The sequence below is a fragment of the Manis javanica genome, chromosome 6, assembly GCF_040802235.1.
Source record: "Manis javanica isolate MJ-LG chromosome 6, MJ_LKY, whole genome shotgun sequence".
Classification (NCBI taxonomy): domain Eukaryota; kingdom Metazoa; phylum Chordata; class Mammalia; order Pholidota; family Manidae; genus Manis; species Manis javanica.
This window is the reverse complement of record NC_133161.1, coordinates 42255502-42275838: the sequence shown is the minus strand read 5'-3', so window position 1 is coordinate 42275838 and position 20337 is coordinate 42255502. Positions and strand designations below refer to the sequence as shown.

The 20337-nt window shown below is 41.9% G+C and overlaps 1 protein-coding gene across 3 annotated transcripts in view; it reads left to right on the top strand.

Annotated features, from left to right (window-relative positions):
- BMPER (BMP binding endothelial regulator) overlaps positions 1 to 20337 on the top strand; it is a 230076-nt gene that overhangs the window by 22847 nt on the left and 186892 nt on the right. For all 3 annotated transcript variants that reach the window (XM_073238615.1, XM_073238614.1, XM_073238616.1), the window contains exon 3: positions 7068 to 7167. In XM_073238615.1, coding sequence (XP_073094716.1) covers positions 7068 to 7167 — 100 coding nt within the window. The remainder of the gene's footprint in view (positions 1 to 7067; positions 7168 to 20337) is intronic.

Below are 20337 nucleotides of genomic sequence, written 5' to 3'. Positions count from 1 at the left end.
TGCAATGAGCTGAGAGACATGGCCCAGACCCTCAGACGTGTACACTAAGGCTTTGTAGTGGACCAAACACGTTTTATTTTTTTTCTCCCAGCTCTTTCTGTGAAAGAGTTATGGGGAAGTCAATTGTACTATCAGTAACAAAGAACAAGCAAGTAAAGCTTAATTAAAATAATAAATCATCAATCAAATTTAATATTGCCATTGGCAACCACTGAACTATCTCAGTTCCCCCTTCTCTTGATTATTTTCTAAGAGATTAAGAACAGATTTTGTCCAAAGGAGACAAGCTGGAGCAGGTACAAGCTTGTGTTATCTTTGCTTCTGCTTGCCTGCAAAGGATTTCCCCTGACCTTAGGTTCCAGGGAGGGAATCACTTTATTTTGCATTCCAGTTATCAAAACCTCTGGCAAGCACTGGAACCTGCCCCTTTGGGTCTTTTCTTTCAGCTTTTGCCTACATCTCTGCATTCTAGAGCTGTGACATTCTTCAGTCAAGGCTGTCTGCCCAAGTCCTGGCCCATCCCTTCTATGGCAGCTGTGATAGTTTACCTTAAATCAGGGCAGGAGACCTCACATGACTGATCCAGGTGACCTATTTTTCCAGAAAATTTCCAGACTAGCTCAACTACATCCTGATCTATTCCTAAAATCTCAACAGTTGTGTGGGAATAAACCTAATTCTAATATGCTACACCCATAAATTTTAATGCTGCGCTTTAGCAACTAACCTCCCTGGCTGGCCCCTTAGTCCAGGCCTGGGACTTGTGTTCTATTCCCAAGTCCACTGCTAGCTAGCTATTGGAGGGACCTGACACACTTAGCTTCATTGTGTGCTGTTCCTCCATCTGTAAATCTTAAGAAGCCTGTGAAGATTAATGAAATAATGTCTGCTGAACTCTTTAGAAGAAAAGTGCTATGTAAACATGAAGTATTATTCTTCTGTTTATGAGCATTGTATAATATTATCTAGGAGAAGTTGTGACCTGTGTTCAAAAGTACTGTCAAGTTCTCTTTGGCACTTTTGGGGCTGGCATTGGGTTGTAATGGGGCACTTCAAGGAGAAGTTAACCACTTTGACTTCTTGCATGGGAGACTAGAAATTCCAGGGAGAATACATCTACTGATGTGAATTACCTTCCTCTTTGGGAAACTTGACACAAGCCATCCATATTCCTAAAAACAAATTACCCTGTGAGCAGTTTTGAGACTCTCAAATAGTGAAACACTATTGTGCATGTTTTTCAAAGAAATTCTATAATAAAAAGAATTTGATTAAGGGGCAAAGTGTCCAACTTGTGCTCACTGGCCATGATGGCTTTGGAGTCAATGTGAAATTCTCTTCTGTAAATTTCACTTGGTGTGAGAAGTTACGCTGCAATTTTTGTGTCATCTTCTAATGTCTGATGTCTTGTTTCCTCCAAGAGTGCATAAGTGTCTGGAGAACAGAGAGGAATCGTGCAGTATGATCTCTGTCTCGCTGCTTCAGCACTGATACAATGGCACATGGGCCAGTCTTTAGTTCAGCTGCCCTGGAATTTTCACTGTTGAGCTCTTTTACTTCTCAAAGGTGCCTTGCTGGGCATCCAGCCCCTGACAGTAGCTGATGATAAAGGGAGTAGCCTATTTAGGGTTAATAGGAGTCTATCCTTATGGATATGTGCATTTCGATAAGGAGGTTCTTGAAGGCAGAAAAACCATAGGCTCCCTCCCCAGGTAAGACTACAGTGATGAAATGACAGGGGTGTGTGTGTGACAGAGGGAGGCATAGTCTGGAGGGCTTCTAATTTAGGAAGGAGAGCCACTTCTACTTGCTCATTCCCTCTAATGATACTACCTGGCCTGTGTGCTTCATTAACATATAGAGTGTTGTTAGTTTGGGCAGAAAAAAACCCTACAACTTCACAGCTTTCTCGATTTTCAGAAAAAAAGTTATAGCACTTAGAATTTTCTAGTTTGCCAAATGACAACTGTCTGTCCCCAAGACAGGCTTTGCTTTTATAGGAGACAAGGATTCAAGGAAAATAATGCATCTTCTAGAGGAAGAGACTCATGTGCTTTGATACCTTCCTGATGTGGCTATGGAGGGTTGGCAGGCAAGGCACCAGTTATTCTCCTTTTAATTCTTATTTCAAGAAATTTGTGATGCTGTTTCATGTTCTAAATATAGACTATCTGCCAGCTGACATTTCTCCATGATCAGTCTCATCATATTAGCTGCTGTGTTTTTCTCTCCAGAGTTCTACTTTATTATTATTTTCTTAGTATAAATGAAAGGTCAGGCAATACTTCACATATTGCATCATAGCATTGGTCCTGGAAGAATATTTGAAAAAATAACATCTAAAGATATTGGCTGAAATAGAACAAAAGCATCTCAAAAACATTTTTTTTTGTCTGGTTGAGGAAGGCAAATAGGAGAATTTTAAATTGGTGATTTACTATCTTCTTTGTGCAACCCTATCCGTGAAAGATCATTTCCCTGCAGATCAGACCCTGAGAACTGTGCAGGAGGCACTGGCTGGTTGTTTGGCCACCGTTCCTAAACCCAGGGAACTCTGTGCTACCATCTAGTGGCAGACCTCAGCCACTGCAGCCTGGCTGCAGGATTCCTGTTTGAACTTGGCTGTGTGGCTGGACCTGTGGTTTGGCTCGAATTCTTACAGAGCTGTGTTGCCAGCCTTGTAGACTTTTTCTTTTTTACTCCTTATATCCCCCTTTTATTGTTGCATGTTGGCACTTCATTTCATGTGCCTCCAGAGGCTATGTTTTGGGTTTTGATATGTTTAGTCATTTGGAAAGGAGGCAATAATGCAAACATGCCTTTGACAACAGGTAAATCACAACCTGGCAGATCCTAGAAAGTGATAAACATGGGAGACAGAGCTGGAGAATGAAAAATGTGATGAGGTTTATTACTGTTATGTACTGGTTGGGTCAGGTTTTTAGAGATTATTCTGATATTTTTCTTCAGTGCATTTTTTGCCACCATTTCTGTTGCTTAGATTTGGGTGGATTCAAACTCAACTGCAATCTTGGGGAAAATTTGTTTGAGGATGCCAGCCTGGCTTTCAAAGGTGTGCCAGGCTCAGTTGCCTATCAGTATCCCAAACTGTACAGTTTCCCTCGTTACCAGAAAACAGCTGGTGTTTGTAGACCTTTCTGTGGTTGATGGTGACACAGCTCCTTGGAGTTAGTCTGCTCTTGTTGGAGAGCTCATTTCACATCTATGGAACCACCCGGAAAGCACTAATGTCCCTTGAGCCTCAGGATGGGGTCATTGTTTTGTTCTTGCTTGTATCCTGAATGCCTGAGAAGTTGCAAAGGGCATCATTTAAACACTTGCCTTTCGAGTCCGACAGACCTCCATTTGTGTTCTACATCTGCTTCTTGTATGACCTTGGACAAGGTTTTTAACCTTGGTTTCTCATCTGTAAAATGGGGATGATGTGGAATTTTTTTTTTTTGTGTGTGTGTGTGTGTGAAATAATGCATGTAAAATTCTTAGCACAGAGCATGGTACATAGAAAGTATGACTCTGTATCAGAAAATATTTCTTAAATGAAAAAGTAGACACTTGATGCACATGGGGATGAGTTCCAATAGAGATGGACTCCTGAAGGTGTGGCTCTGTGTGTACAATTTCTCACCAGAACCACTGGCTTGAAGACCGGTGTTTTAGTCTTTTGGCAAAATCAGGGAAAGTACAGTGAGTGGTGTTAATTACCTATGCTTGAGTCTACTCTGGTGCTGGACTCAATTAAGGAGATGGAGGAATCAGCCTCTAACCAGTGATTCTTTGTACTTTTTCTTTCTTACTTCGAGGGCCTGGGATTCTAAGCATGTGCTCCACATCTATGCCAACCAGGCACCAGGGAAATGCTCAGATAGGGCAGCTCTGCGCCAATGTGACCTTTGGTGGAATATAAAAAACTCCAAGTATTACTATTAGAAGGTGGAGAAAAGCCCACTAAAGCTACCGCTAAGGTTTAGGTTTGCTCTGTCCGTGTGTGTGTGTGTGTGTGTACAAAAAAAATTCCAGATGTGAATCTACAAACCATCTGGTTGGAATAATTTTGTGCTGGGCTGTAATTACAAGCTATTTATTATGAATCCTGGGATCCTGTTAGGGATTTTGACTGGCTCCCAGGTTTCTAATTCAGCTCAGAGTTCCCATATTTAAGAGAATTTGTATCTTCCTAGTTGTCAGACCCTGCGTTATGACTTCATATCCACTCTGACTGCTTTGAACTCCTCGTGTCTGAGGATTTTTCTTTTCAGAGAGGAGATGCTTTTAGGAGTTGGCCTTGAAGAGATGAGCTTTGGGGACAGCCCTTCCCTAAGGCTGCAGCCAGGTCTGTTAGCCTAACACTGCAGTAACAGATACCTCTCTTGGGAAGGGTGTCACTGCACAGCCACCTTGGAGTGTGGGGATTTGGTACCCAACTATGGTTTTCAGGGACTGAACTTCGCCAAATGGCATCACCACTAATAATGCCAAACAGCACATATACCTGACCATTGTTCTTGCTCACTTTGGTGGTAGTGCAATGACACACTTAATTTTTAAAAATATGCCTCTTTGATTTGGGTTGTGACCATAACTATATATTAATATTTGCAATTTGAGAAAAATTCTGAGAATAAATCGAAAGGTCATGGCTGATAGTGAGTCTGGTACCACCATCACTGTGAGGAAGAGAGGGTGAGGGAGGGGCTTTGAAGAACTTAGATTCGGGACACCTGAGTCCAGGTTGTAGGGCTGTCATTCACTGAGAGCCTGTGGACAGCTCCTGGGACCCACTTAGCTTCACAGAGCAGTGGTTCTCAGCCCAGGCTACATCCTGGAATCATCTGGGGAGCTGGGAGAAACATCTAGGCCTTAGTAGACGCAAAAAAGATGAAGAAAGAAATATCAGCAGTACCAGCCCTGTGGGAGTGGGGACAGTGGCTGGGGACTGGTGTCCTCTCTCTGGGTGACTCTGCCATAGTGGGGACGGTGGCTGAGGGCTGGTGTCCTCTCTCTGGGTGGCCCTGAGGGAGTGGGGACAGTGGCTGAGGACTGGTATCCCTCTCACTGGGTGACCCTAATGGAGTGGGGACAGTGGCTGAACACTGGTGTCCTCTCTCTGGGTGACTCTGCCATAGTGGGGACTGTGGCTGAGGGCTGGTGTCCTCTCTCTGGGTGACCCTGAGGGAGTGGGGACGGTGGCTGAGGACTGGTATCCTCTCACTGGGTGACCCTAATGGGGTGGGGACAGTGGCTGGACACTGGTGCCCTCTCTCTGAGTGACTCTGCCATAGTGGGGACAGTGGCCGAGGATTGGTGTCCTCTCTCTGGGTGGTTGGGCAGGTCCCAGATGGCCTCATCGGTATGTTTACCACATTGGTCTCAGGGTCCCTTGCCTGACATGAGGGTCACTTTCTTTGTGTGTCCTTTAGTGGAAAAGTGTGAGCAATGCTGGCCATGGCAGGTGTGTTAATGGCTAGTGGCCTTGAAAAGCCATTAGGTTAGTGAAGTAACCAGACTGCTGTGGACATAGAGCTGTCGGGAGAGTGAGGCCCAATCATCCTGGGCCCCATATCCTCCATTCTGGGGGACGGTAATCGGTGAGTTGGTGGGAGCAGGTTCTGGGACTCTTGGAGGTTATGATCACTTGAAAGGGGAGGGCTTTACAATCTGGATTCATGTTAGAGTTAGTCCCTGGAGCATGCAGGGAGTTTCTGGAACTCCCAGGGAATTTGTGGGCTGCACAGAGGCAATGTGTGTTATTTTAGAACTGCTTTCGCTCTGATCTTTGGTGTACAGGCTTGGCTTGGACCACCCAACATGAACACACACACTTACAGACACATACACCACACGGTGCCTTAGTCCTGGACCAGAGAAGGTTAAGACCTTCCTTATCCTCCTGACACCTGACACTGAAGCATCCTGGGTACCCTTGTGAATCTTCCCAAGCTCATTGTCAGGGCTGAGTCAGGATTTCTCTTGCACATATTCCAAGAGGGTTTCAGGTTCATCTCAAGGTGAAAGAACTGGTCAGTCCTTTCTCTCTGATCTGCCCCCAAATCAACCAATGAATGTGTATTACCACCCTTCACTCAGGATAGGGCGTGGGTATGCACACATTTGTGAGTTCAACTTGAAATCCTCCTCAACCAAAGCAGGGCTGTGAACTTGTGGAAGCATCATATACCTTTTGTGAGCAGCAGTCTTCTTGTTTGTAAACTCAGGTTAGTGAAATACTTATCCCAAAAGTTGTAATCAGAATGAAAGCCACAGCACCTAGCATATAGAAGACACCTGTTAAAGCTCAAATCTTGTTGAAGTTCTGTGACATAGTATTTTCTGTTCATGTGCATCCAGTCTGTGTACAAACAGGCATATACATGATGTTTGAATCTTCTCTAAGACATTTTAACAGCTAACCTTTCAGGATAAAACCAAAGATACAAATGCTCACCACATTTTCATTAGCATTAAGTGCTAATATAACACAGCTGTCCCATGGCTATAAAACACTGACAACTGTGTCTCTGCTTGGTATGGGGAATAATTTTTTTCTATTACTTAGCTGATTCAATACTCAACTCTGTCATTATTTGAGTTGGAACTTCAGATTGCTGCATTTTAATGCATTCTACTGTTAAGGATTGTTGGACAGCTATGCACAAATATTTTTGTTCTCATGATGCAGTCCTGGCCCAGGTAGCCCAATGGGCAAAATACAATTTACACAAATATTATGATTTCTATAATGTGTACTAAAAAGAAACCTTAGAACAGAGTGGGACAAAGCTTCTCTCTTGGCATTTGGTTATCTAGGTTCAGTTGGTTTGTAAAGAAGGGACATTTCATCCTTTCTCATCTGCCCCTAATCTCAAAAAGTCCTATGTTTCTGGATGGATATTTCTGTTCCAGAGAGAGCAAGATCCTATTTGCTATCCTAGAGTTTTCTTGAAATGATGAAAGCAAGATAGGAGGTTAGGAAAACCTTAGCCATATGTCAGGGTTCTGGGGATTCTGTTTGAAGTTTATTTGAAACATCTCTTTTCTCTTTTTCCTAGAACAAGGAAGTGACCTGCAGGAGAGAGAAGTGCCCGGCGCTGTCCAGAGACTGCGCCCTGGCTATCAAGCAGAGGGGAGCCTGTTGTGAGCGGTGCAAAGGTGATTTATGTCTTGGCTGCCTTCTCTTTTGGCTGTTGCTTCAGACATTTTTCTTTCCTTTTCTCTCACCTTTCTCTTCACCCAGCTCTTGGCTGGGGTGCCACTGGTTGTTGGGAGGAAGGCTGGTGTGTGTGTTGGGGAGGTCGGTAGTAAGGGGCACTCTCCTGGTGGAGGAAGGAAAGCGTGGCCAGCATCTACATACTTGGTTTATTTTCTAAGGCAAGTTGCTAACATGTCAAAGAGAAGATGTAAACACGATGCCCGTGCATGTCCGCACACACGCACACTGCATATTTTGTCAAGAAGTCTCAACACTCAGTTTTTCCAGGCTCTTTGCTCACCCCGCCCACCTCTGCCAGAGGAGTCTTTAAGCCCGAATTTTATCATTTTGGTCCCTATTAAATTTTTTTCTTTCCTTCCAAATTAAATCTTAGTTCCTCCATTTGTTTTTGAAGTAGTCCAAAATATCCTCACCCCACACTCTTTCCCTGTGGCCGTGCAGTGACATGCTCTGTCTAGGACACGCTGTTCCTTGTCCTGCCTCTGAGCCTTCGTTCAGGTCTTTCCTCCCAGCCTGTCCAGGGACCTCCTGTGCTCCAGGGCCCCGCCCTCATTCACCCCTGCCCCGTGAAGTCTCTACAGCATACGGAAGCTCACACGGATGCTTGTCCTCCTTTGTGACCTCATTTGTGTGCAGTGAGTCAGCTTTTTGAGGACAGGAGCCAGACTGTGCTCTGACATCACCTCGTGTGTGTGTAAACAGCTTAGCAGAGTGGGTGCCTCACAGGGCAGCATGAACAGCGTGGTTCAGGATGTGGGTTCCTGTCCCGCCGCCAAGTCTGAATCCAGCAGCCCTGGGCTGCGGAGTGTTCCTCAAAAGTGCACGCCCACTAGGAACCTCAGAATATGACCTTCTTTGGAAATAAGAATCTTCAGAGATGTAATTAGTTAAGATAAGGTCATACTGACCCCCAGTATGATATCACTGCTGTCTATTAAAGAGGAGAAGACAGACAGACACAACGGAGAACATGGACATGTTGCAAGATTGTGTATATAAACACTTGGACTCTGTTCCCTGAGATTTATATTCAGTTGTCCTTGGGAGGAGGCATCTGCTTTTTAAAAAGCTCCCAGATGCAATGCGTGGCCTGGGTGGGGAAACCACTGAACTAGACCTTGATGTAGTACCATGGGATTTCTGTCATTTCTGTCCCCTCAGAAAGAATATATATATACTTTTCTTTTTGGAGTTGGGAGTGGCCTGAAAGAACCACGAAGAAGAGCTCTATGGAAACCAGTTGAAAATGAAAGCCTGATTTTAACTCATCAGTTTGTATATTCACTAGAGATCGTGACAACTTTTCAAAACACACTATTATATAAAATCCACATTTCAAGTATTAACGCCAAACTTCTTAACAACTATAGTTATTACAAGAAACCATAATAATTGTTTAAAAACTAGAAAAAAAAACACCCGAGAGGCAGAGATTGGAGTTGTGCTGCCGCACGCCAGGGGGCGCCTACCGCTGCCAGGAGCCAGGCCCAGGCAAAGAGGAAATCTTCCCTAGAGCTGTGGAGGAGCCTGGCCCTGCCAACACCTTGACGTTGGACTTCTAGTCTGCATAACTGTGAGAGAATGAATCAGTTAGGCTACCAAGCTCATGGTGATTTGTATGGCAGTCCCAGGAACCTGATTTACCAACATCTCCACTTGAGCAGGTGGAGACATGGGGCCTTTCTCTATCCCACTTCCCTCCCTTGTGAAAGAGGATAATAGTTGTGTTGGCGCAATCAAATGGGATGGTACATTCAAAGTGCTAGCACTGTACCTGGCGTGTAAACATTTCTCAATTAATGTAAGCATGGTTACCGCTCTTTAAATACTTGATGGACTGACTGTGCCAACATACTCTCTAAAGGCTTTTGGAGCAGGAGCCGATCGGCTGGAATGATATCTTTTCAGAACCTTCTGAATCAACCATTTACTTATCATCTTTTTTTTACAGAGTTCGGAGTCAGCTGTTTTACCCATATGACTTCTGAGAGCTATCAGTGCAAAGCCCGAGAAAGTAATTTATTAGGACTCTCCCAAGTAGATGATCAGATAAAGTAATTACAATGAAAAACACATTAGTGTATCTAAGTCATCTGACCTTAAGGAATCCTTCTCCATTTCATTCTTTATTTTTTAAACTGCTTATTTGCTATCTTCTTTCAATCATTAGCAAGGTTTCCTTGCCAGTGTGAGGTCAGTTGGATACTACAGAATGAAAGCAGAATGAAAGTCAAGCGCACGTTACCTGTGATACGGAGGGAAGTTCCTGCTGCTGTAATGTGTGACCTTTCCTCCTTGTCCTGCTGTTTCCTTCATCACCATTCTTTCCTTTGATTGCCCTAGGAAAGGAGACCCCCAAGACAGACAGGTTTCCTGAGTATTCTTTGTGAGCTTAAGAAGTCAAGATTCTTTAAATTAAAAAGGACCCAATAATAGAACTGATTTTCTTTCTGATAGTAAGGTTAAGTCAAAAGGCCCAGCCTGCCTCCTATGCCCTCTTCATAGGAGAGACTTCTGAAAGGACCTGATGTCTTAGGCTTTGGGGTTAAGAATGTGAAAGACGCCCCCTTCATTTTCTCCATTTCAGCTCCATAACTTCATGTTTACCCTGTGGGTTTTAAGGGACATGGTTGTATTTGCTCTTAGCTACTGGCTTATATATATCTGATTAGAATAGTAACATATGCTCAAGGAAGAAGCTTTGGCAAATAGTGTAAATCGCTGGAAAGCAATAAATAAATTACTCATAATCCCACCACCTAAAGGTAACAACTGTGAATATTTGGTGTATCTCTTTCTGAATATTTTCCCATGTAGAAGTGTTTACCTGGTTGATGTCCTCTAACTCCTGTTGCGTTAGTTTTTAAAAACTTTCCACTTAACATCAAGGCATAATATCTTCTCAACTTATTTGGAACTATTGTCCCTAATGGTACATAAGATTCTGTTGTGGGACTGCACCAACATCCTTGGATCATTCTCCATTTCTGGGCATTTAGGTGGTGCTCTGGATTCTAGCACTGGGCAAGGATAAACACAAGAGGCTGAAGCCAAAAAGCATGTAGTAAAGGAATTAGGACCAGACAGAAGGAATAAAGGGAGCATTACCTGGGTAGAGAGTAGATATTACTGTTAACCCAGAGATACTCTGCATTTAGCCTTCCAGGGAATGTGGTTAAACCTCTCCTTCACCTGTTCACACATGGGAAGAGCTGCCATCACAGCAAATTCTTAGTGTGTGGCAGAAATTCTGTGACATGACAACAGCTGCATCTTTCCTAAGTGCTCTCTCAACAGGCATCCTCCATGCTGACACCCGGGGTTTTCACTTTTCCTATTCAAAGAGAGTGATTCAGTGAGGGATTGTATTCATGAGAAGTGTGTTGATAATACCTTACTTTAGGGCAGAATGCTGTTTAGGCAAAATTGTCTCAGGGTCAAAATGTTTTGATCAGATTAGGGAATAATTTATAATGGGTTTTTCTTAGCAAAGAAATGGAGCCTCTTGTTTTTTAGGTCAGTTAACACATGGTAACTGGAGAGCCGATGGACTTAATTTTCCTATTTTGAAAGGCATTTACATTCAGAGGTACCACTTTATTTTTGAGGTGCTCACCAGGCAGATCAGGCAACACTGGTCAGGCCTCTTGTAGAGGTGAGCACGGCATGACTCAACCTGGTTGAATGGGTGGAGGGTGTGGGTCTACCAGTGTCCACAGTGGAGACAGCCCTTCTGGATGAACCTTCCTACCATTAGCAAGTGTGTGGAAAGGTGAAGTCTAGTGTTACTAACTGCACGAAGCAATAGTGAAAGCTGGATAGTTGCTTTGAGCTCCCTTTGAATATTGCTTTTTTATTATCCTTTCTCTTACCTGAGGGAATCGTGAGTATACATAGTATTTCTCAAAGTGCAGTGGCCCACAGACTAACCTGTTAGAATGCAGCTTGCTGGGCCTTGCCTAATCACAACAGTAACCGAGGTCATAATCCTCTTTATCGAAATGACAGCAGCTAGTATAGTTAGTCCTTACTCAGAGCCAGGCACTAAACTCAGTGCAGGCAGTACTGTCAGAGCCCCAATTTACAGGTGGAAGAATTGGTAGCACTAAGAGGTTTGCTAACTTGCCCAAGTCGCAGAACTAGCACATGACAGAGATGGGGACAGACTATGGTCTCTCCAGTAGGCTTGCGAGCTTGCTGCCTCAGTGGCTCTGGACCGAGGTCCCTGGGCACATGTTCAGGGCTCCACTGGACTCTCATGGGGGCTGAAGCTTGCTTACCTGCTGCCAGATAAATAAAGGAAGGGAGAAGGTGGGCCTTCTTGATGAAGGAATGAGAACCACACCTTTTAGAGGCTATTGGTCTATAGATGCTCTGGTGAAGGCATCTTTGAGGTGAGAAATCTCTTTGCCTTTTATAGCTGTGAGGCCATGGTGTTTCTTTGACCCTATGTTTTCCTCCTGCTTTGAAAATCTTGTATCACTAGAATCACTAGAATGGTATAGGAAATAAAGCAAAATAGATAATGACCAAGAAACACTTCAGATGTTGACGTGCTGGTGAATGCTTATCAAAATTTGTCTAGTTTTTCGATTGTGTAAGTGAGTAGGTGGGGGTGGGGCACTCAAGCGCAGGACTGGTTAAGCACCGCCCATCATTTGTTGGGCCTTTTTTCTCCCCCTTCTGACTTCTCCGTCTTCCTTCTTCCCTTCCTTACCACAATTATTTTTAATTTTAACTGTATGTATGTATGTATGTGTGCCCATGTATTATGTTCCTTAAGGACAGCAACTTGGAAGTCAAAAGTGCTGTCTGGGGAAGTTTGCTCCTGTTACATTGTCATGGACATTACTTAGTGGCCTTGGAACAAGGCAAGGCTAGTGTCAGTTCCTATTCCCTTGAGGGTTTTTAAGCCCTTCCCTACTAAAAGATGATGGGAAAGAGGAGGGAGAGCTGGGGTCACACTGGCTGTGAGCCCCACAGTGAGACACGTTGGCTGCCTTTGCCTTAAGATCTTTGCCACAGTGCATAATGGAGGTTCCTCATTTTAGACAGTCACATGTCCTCTCCTATCCCAGTTCTTTCCTGTTCTGGACTTTCCCCATGTTACTTTTGGGTAATTTTCCTCCCCCGTTCTGTGGTTGGGTGAGAAATGGTGTCAAGTTCCTATTGAAGAACCTAGCTCAGGGCCAATAATTGCTTTTATGTTTTTCAGTATATTGGGAAGTACTGACAGTTGTTAACAAGTTACAACTTGAATGATACTATTTTCACAGAATTTGGCCCAATGCTGACAATTGCAGTTATAGAATTAACTAAATTTAGAGTATAGGCTTGATGGAGAAAGGGGAGAGTGTTTTACTTGCCTCTTATTTCTAAGAATGATTTTTCAATGAGAAATACCATTATTATCTTTGCCATCCTAGTCATTACAAATTCTCTACAACTGAAACATTTGCAAGTGTTCTGAGGTTGTTTTTGTTTGTTTTGATACTTCCACAACAGGGAAAGTATGGAGAGAAGAGATATGATCAGTTCATTCTTTCTTGGGCAATCTCTTAAGAAATTTGGAATATTAAAAATCTCATATTATGCCATGTTTATATTTATATCTATGTTTATTTATATTTCATTTTATATTTATATCTGTATTTTATTTTATGTGTACCATCATACATTTGGGCCACATTTGTAATTAGTGTTCATAGTTTATATATAATTATGTGGAGCCTAATTTCATTCCTTTAAATAATTACAGCAGTTTATATGTATTGCCTTTACGGGTCTTTACTAGTCATTCCCATCCTTTGTTTGAGGCCAGGCTGCTGATCAGGGAACACAGCTCAGCGATGACATTTGTCCTGCAGGAAAACAAGATCTTCTACACGTTGATTACCTTCCAGGGTGATGAAAAGTGGAACCTGCTTGTATCTACCTAGAGCTTTGACCCAAAGCTGTGAAAGCTGTGGGCGGTTGCCTTTCCATTTAGTGTTGCTGACGCCCTGTGGGTTGTGAGGTGTAAACCTTCTGGTTGATTTCACGTCCTTTATCCCCACCTGTTGTCTTCATAGTAGTGATCGCAAAGAGACTCGCAGCTCTGCAATGCTAATACTGGGCTGGTTGGTTTATGCTCACCACCTGGTCCTCACAATGGTGACATCATTTCTGTCTTTCTCATTTTACATGTGAGGTAACTGTATTGATAGAGACTGAGGGCCCAGGAAGCTAAATAGCTCATTTGCCAAGAGATCAACCAGAGGGTGTCCATGCCCTAAAGGAGTTTTCTCTACTGGGCGGATGGAGGAATACCATGCGGTGGGGAAGTACTGCAGGGAAGACGAGTCAGAGTGCAGAGGGAGAGGGAAGGACAGCTTGTGGACCAGGCCTGTGTAGTGTGCGGGGAAAGGCTTTCCAGAAGGGCAAGTCGTTGTCGTGAACAAGGAGGAGGTAATCACGTCCAAAGAGGGCTGTCCAAGGGGAGGCTCTGAGGAGAAGGCTGTGAGACACACAAAGGCATGAAATGGTCTTAGACATGGCGTGCAATTCATAATCACTTATGGAACTTGTTAAAATACCAGTTTCTGGGCATCCCTCCAGACCTATTGAATTAAATGCATTTGGAGTAAGTTTTTGTTTGTTGATTAGGGGAAGGGAGAGGGGTCAGACATAAATGTAAGAGAATCCTATCAGGACTTCTACTTATTTTCCTCTGAAAAAGATGTTGGTATTGAAAGGAAGCGAGAGGGTATATCTGCTTGAGGACAGAAATACAAAAACTTGTATTTCCATAAGAATTCTTAGAAAGGAGTGTGTGTGTATTTGTGTTCCTGTATGCTTCAGTCAGATTGCTCATTTGTTCCATTCATTCATTCATTCAATGAGTATTTACTGATCCACGTGCCAGATATTTATGGGATGGCACTGCTTACCAAATTGTTCTTAACTTTTATGAAGCCAGAATATATTCTTTAAAACAACAACAAAATATTAAGTAAATTATAATTAATTCTTCTCAAGCAGGTATTCCAGGGCACTTTTTGAGATTATTTTATGCTAATAATGCTTATAAATTTTTACCCCAAAACTCCAACGATTGGCCAAAGATTAATCTAATTTGAAAAAACAGTATTGTTTGATGAAAACAAATGAGATCATTGAGACAAACAGATGGTTTTGGCAACTTTTCTGTATTTACTTGGACTGAGAATCACCCTTTAATTTGGGATTCTTTCATGAACAGTAAAGTATTTGTTATCTGAATATGTTTGTTATTAGTGGATCGTAAATGAATAAGGTGTGTTTCAATCATTTATAGGTCCGATTCTATCCTCTGTTCTTTATATAGAGCATGCATTATTAATTGTCTGCAATACTTTGATGAAAAAGATATACAAAAACAGACTTTTCATTCGTCAGATGGGTTTATTTTCCACAATCTTCCCTTACCTTTGATTTCTCTGCATTTTGTCTTGTTTTTTTTATGGATTGTGATCCCACGGGATGCATTTTTTAATAGCTTTACTTTTATATTTGATCTAAAAATATCCTATGATATCTCATTAACTGAAGTGAAAGAGGCAAAGTATAAATATCTGCGTACTGATTTCCAAAATCAGACCAACCATTCTAGGGTCTGATAAATAAGAACTAGAGAGCAGAGCATGTAGGGAGAATTTTAAGGGGATTGGGCTCATTGATAGAGACTAATTACTGACCAAAGTAAAAGAGAACTGTGAATAATGGTAAAAGATTGAACAGTGTTATTTGTAGGTTGCCATTAATACAATACAAGGTCATGAATAAGGGACTTCTTCTCCGTGTTGCTTTGAGAATGACCTGGAAGATGACCATACCTTTTAGAATATTGCTATGTGGCTGTTTTGGAGGGAGCCAGCCACTACCATAAATAGGAATGAACATTAAAAAAAAACTTATATTAAAAATAATCATGCTCCCTATGTTGACAAGAGTAAATTGTTCTATTGTTTAAATGTTTTAAGATAGAAAGCCTGAGTTAGCCATGTGCCAGTCTGATTGTCTGCTTTCAACGAAAACCCTATTGGCAATCCTAGCCATGCTTAGACTGGTGTCCAAACAAGAGTGGCTCTTTCCTCAACCTCTATTTTCCTTTCTTTTAGACAAAACCCAATTCTTTGGTAGTTATTACATGTAGTTGTTACATGTAGAGCTACCTGATGTAGTTGGCTCTAGTCTTCCCATTGCAAATAAAGAATGGTGTGCTTCAGGTTAACGCTCTATTGGTCATTTAAACTTTACTGAGAACTAGGTTTAGAAACTCTTTTGGGAGAAAAAACAGGCCCTTGATCATTAGACTTTCATAGATATTGTTGTATTTAGCCTTGAGGTGGTAGTTACTATTATTCTGAAATAAGGGAACCTTAACTACTTAGAGAGGTGAAGTGATGTTTTTCAAGATCCCACAGTTGCTGAGAGGTAGGGAGTACTCAGACTCCAAATGCTCCATTCTTGCGCCTGGTGTCACACCACCTGTGAGATAAGAAGGAGGGAGGAGACACCTGCAGAGTTAGAAGGGCTCCGAAGATAAAGGGGTGAGAGAGATGCCCATCACTTTGGTCTCGGCCTCCCCATACCTCTTCTCCCTCCCTGGGCTTTTGTACCCTGGATGGACCAGCACTTTCAAAGGAAGTATATGGGCAGAGAAGTTTTGTGGAGGTGATTAAAACCAACATGTGGCTTAGGAGGTGGTGGCTTTTCTTACTGATTGACTTAAGTTGATTTGCTCTTCAGTATCCATGACAGCAGTGCCCCAGTTTGATAATTTAGATGAGCTTTACTCTTTTGTGAGTATATGTATGCCTGCTTTCATAAAATATTTTTAATAGATAATACATTCATATAATTAAAAGTAATAAAAGCATCTATCGTCAAAGTTAAGATTCCCTCCCACTCTTGACCCCAGTCACCTGCTACCCTTTCCTGGAGATAACTATTTACCAGACTCTTGGGGATCTTTTCCAGAGCCAGCCTTTGCGTATCCTGTGTGTGTGTGTGTGTGTGTGTGTGTGTGTGTGTTTTGTTTCCAACCCAGTGGAAGTCTCCATTCGCTTAACTCCTAGCAGTTCTGATGCTGAGACTCTAACTTATCATTTAAAACATCTTGGGAAATTGTATTGCTCTGAAAAGCATCGTACCATGGAGCTACTCAATTCCAGTACTGATGTTATTTTTACTATGATTTTGAGTTTAGGAGAATTTCTAATGTTTTTCTTGATGAAAGTTGTTAGGTTATGGAATGCCTGTATACATAATTTAGCCTATGCAGTATAACTAATTTTATCTACTTAGCCCCATAAATTTGAATGGGAATTGTCAATATATTTTCAAAAACAAGAGAACAGAACAAAACAAAACAAAAAAACAGAGGTGCTTGTTTTTTCCCTCCTTTTCTCTAACAACAACAAAAAAGGTATAAAATGATGTATTTCATAGGTTGATTTCCCTTCATATAAACAGGCTATTTTGGCATTTAAATAAATATGGCCCTTATTGTTTAAAGATATTGCTAACATTAAAATCATACCTTACAAAAATCTGTTTTTGTTGTTAAAACTAGTTACAGAACTTGAAACAGAGATCTTTTCTTCCCTGTCAGATTTGTCCCAACCCATTTATTTGGGGTCTCTGTTTTTTAGATTCCATAGGATTTTGGAAGGCACTTTAAGTAGAGAGTTTGTGGTTGCCTTTAAGTTAGAAGATTAGATTTCAAAGGCTTGCTGCTGACAGAAGGTGCATCAGTTTTTTCACTTTTCTAGTGTGCAAGTTGAGAATGTTCCTTGTTGTGGTGGAAAAGGCCAGTGGCCCTGGTCTCCCTGTTGTATCACATGCAAAGTGCTTTAATCAGGCATGGGCCTCACAGCCATATCAGAACACAGGGGGTCTCTTAAATGTCTACCAACCTAACATAGCCACCTTCAGCTACTGATGCTATCTACTAATTTTCTACTGATACATAACAAGTTATGATAAACTTAATGGCCTAAAATAATACTCATTTATTATCTCACAGTTTCCATGGGTTAGGATTCTGATTCTGGGCATGGCTTAGTTGGGTCTCACAAGAATGCAGTCAAGGTCACTCATGGCTGGGGTCTTTCGTGAGGCTAAAGGTCATCTTCTAAGCTCATGTTGTCAGTAGAATTCAATTCCTTACAGCCGTAGAATGGCTTGCTTCTTCAAGGCCAGCAGAAGAGCATCTCTCTGACCTATAGACCCTTTTTAAGTGCTCACCTTAGGTCAGGCCCACTCAAGATTATTTCCCTTTTTAATAACTCAGAGTCAAACTGATTAAGGACATTAATCACCCATGCAAAATCTCTTCATGTTTGCCAGGTGATATAACCTAATCTTGGGAATGACATCCATCACATTGACAGGTCTTGTCTGTGCTCAAGAGCAGGGGATCATACAAGGTGGATATATCAGGGAGTGGAAATCTTGGGCTGCACCTTATAATTCTACCAACCACATTCAGAACAGCTCTTCTACAAACAAGTAGAAGCATTTTTTGAAAATGGTGCTTAGAGCTAGAAGAGCCTATGGATCACTGCACACAGTAAGTGCTAGCAAACGGTCACTCTTGGCTGAGCCCTCTCCTCCTCCTGGTAAGTGGCTAGGGAACAGCAAGGTCTGGCTGCAGTCTATTCCTTTAGCCTCCTTTTGTTTGGACTACTCTGGTAGGAGGCTTTCTTTTGTTTTTCTTAGTGCTCTGTGCCTGCCTCCTGCTGTGGGGCCTGGCACATGTGTTCCCTACTCTTGGGCTTCTTTTCCCTTAACTAGGTGACCCTATGTCAGTTAACTTTTACCTTTTCTTCAGTTCCCACTTTCAGCATCAATTATTCCTGGCCTCCATGGCTACTTGCCATAGAATTCAATATCTCTCCTTCCTAACGCTAGGCACAATGCTGGTTGAGCATTTTGATTTTCTGTAATTCCCACGACACTGGGTCTGTGAGGGCAGGGACTATAGTGTTCTCAGCTGTGATCACTGTGCCTGGTGCATAGTAGTTGCCTACTGAATATACATGTTGGAGACAGGGAAGTAAGAGAAAGAGGAAAATTGGGACCAAATTCCAGTCTTAGTTCAGTACATGTCTTATGATTTCAGCTGTATTTTTAGGGTATTACAGTTGACCTTATATACAGCTTAACACATCTCATGTCCTTTTTGGATTCTTCAGGGCTTAAAATGAATTAAGTGAGAATTTTAAGGAGAGAATAAGAATGGGTAAATAGGACTGAACAATGGCTGAAAGTCTATAAACCAGTTCTAGGCTCCTGAAACTTTACTGTTGCTTCACTCAATTCCATAGGGACTAAAAAAAAATCCTTAAAATCATCACAGGCTAAGTGTATTTTCATGTGGTAGTGGCTGTAATATATCTCAGCACTAATAGACTTAGTAATGAACTAAATGTACTTTTTTATAGATCTTTTGTTATATTGTGCAAAGTTACCAAAAAATCTTATGCAATTATGACTGCATATTTCACACTGACCATCATCTTGATATGATGATCTGCATCCTTTTACAACATCATATAAAATGCACCTCTCATTTGACTTTGAGTTTTCTGCAGTTGCTCCTAAAACTATTCTGTGACCCTTTAACTTGCCCACTATGAGGAGTAAGCTGTTGTGCACTTGAAGATTATTTTCCCTCCTCCTGCCTTATGTTTCACTATGGGAATGAAGTCACAGTGATGCTTATAATCTCAAAATGTCCTGGATTCAAAACAGTCTCATCTCCTCTGAGGCTTCTAATGTCATTGTTTCATGGAAGCTATTACACTGAGAAAAATAAACTAGGTACTCCAGGGTGTATCATCAGAAACTACAGGGAAGAAATGATTTGACACAGAAGTCCCCAACATCTGTCTAGATTCTCTTTCGTTTGCTGCTTAAGTTTGGCAACTGCGAAATTGAAAATATGGTTGTATGCATGACATGTATCTATTTATGAAGATGCATGAATGTACATGCATCTATTTATTATTTTTAAAATGATTATCATGCTGCAATTACAACCATTCTTATTGGGCTTTGATCAGAAAATACTTTTGCTCTCTTCAGAGGTTGGCTCAATTTTTTTAAGATCAAATGTTCTAGATTCTCTTTTTGAGAGGAATTTCATCTTGAGGGCTAATTTGCCTTAGAAATCTATCTGTTAGAGAGGCTGACATTTAATAGGACTAGAGTCCTAATAAAGATGAACAAAGTACATTGGTATGTCCATGAACTTGAGTGCCTCCTTCACTTAGATGAGCTTACATACAGCAGAGCCAGATAATTATGTTTCCAGTAACTTGGTTAAAGGGCTCAAGATGATTATCTACAGACATGCTTAGGCATTGACCAGCTGATATTTAACACATGAGGCAGTCCTCTGACTACGTGGGAAAGGTTGGCATCTTCAGAACCATACCTGGCACAGGCAAAGGGATCAGATAGAAAAATGCACTTTGAGTTTTTGATGTTTTGGATTCTGGGCTTGTGGTATAGCCACCCTAATGGTGCTTGAATGCAAGTGTAACAACTTCAAACCTCTAGAGGCAAAGCCACATTGAGGTGCTAAATGCAAAAGCCAGGATCATATTTTCAGGCATCTAGACAGGCAGGGAACTTCTGTGTCTTGGTGCCTGTGGATCAGAGGATAGTCATAAAGACTCTCTCAGCCATTTGAAGAAGACAGTGCAGGAGACTTGAAACTAGATGGGGAATCAATTCCTGACTTTGCCACTTCTAGTTACTTGACCTTAGCCAAGCCACTTCTTTCTAGGCCTCAGTTTCCTCTTCTGTGGAATGTGGAGGTCCTGAACCTGGATGTGCCTTAGAATTGTCAGGGCTGCTTGCTGAAATATTCAGATGCGTGAGTCCCAGTCCAGACCAAGTGAATCATAGTATCTGTGAGTAAGGCCCAGGCATCTCTATTATTTTTCTTGTTGTGTAAAATATACATAACATAAAATTTCCATTTTAAAGCCTACAGTTCAGTGGCATTACATGCATTCACATTGCTGTGTGGCTATCACCCCTATCTGTTTCTAGAACTCCTTCATGGTTCCAAACTG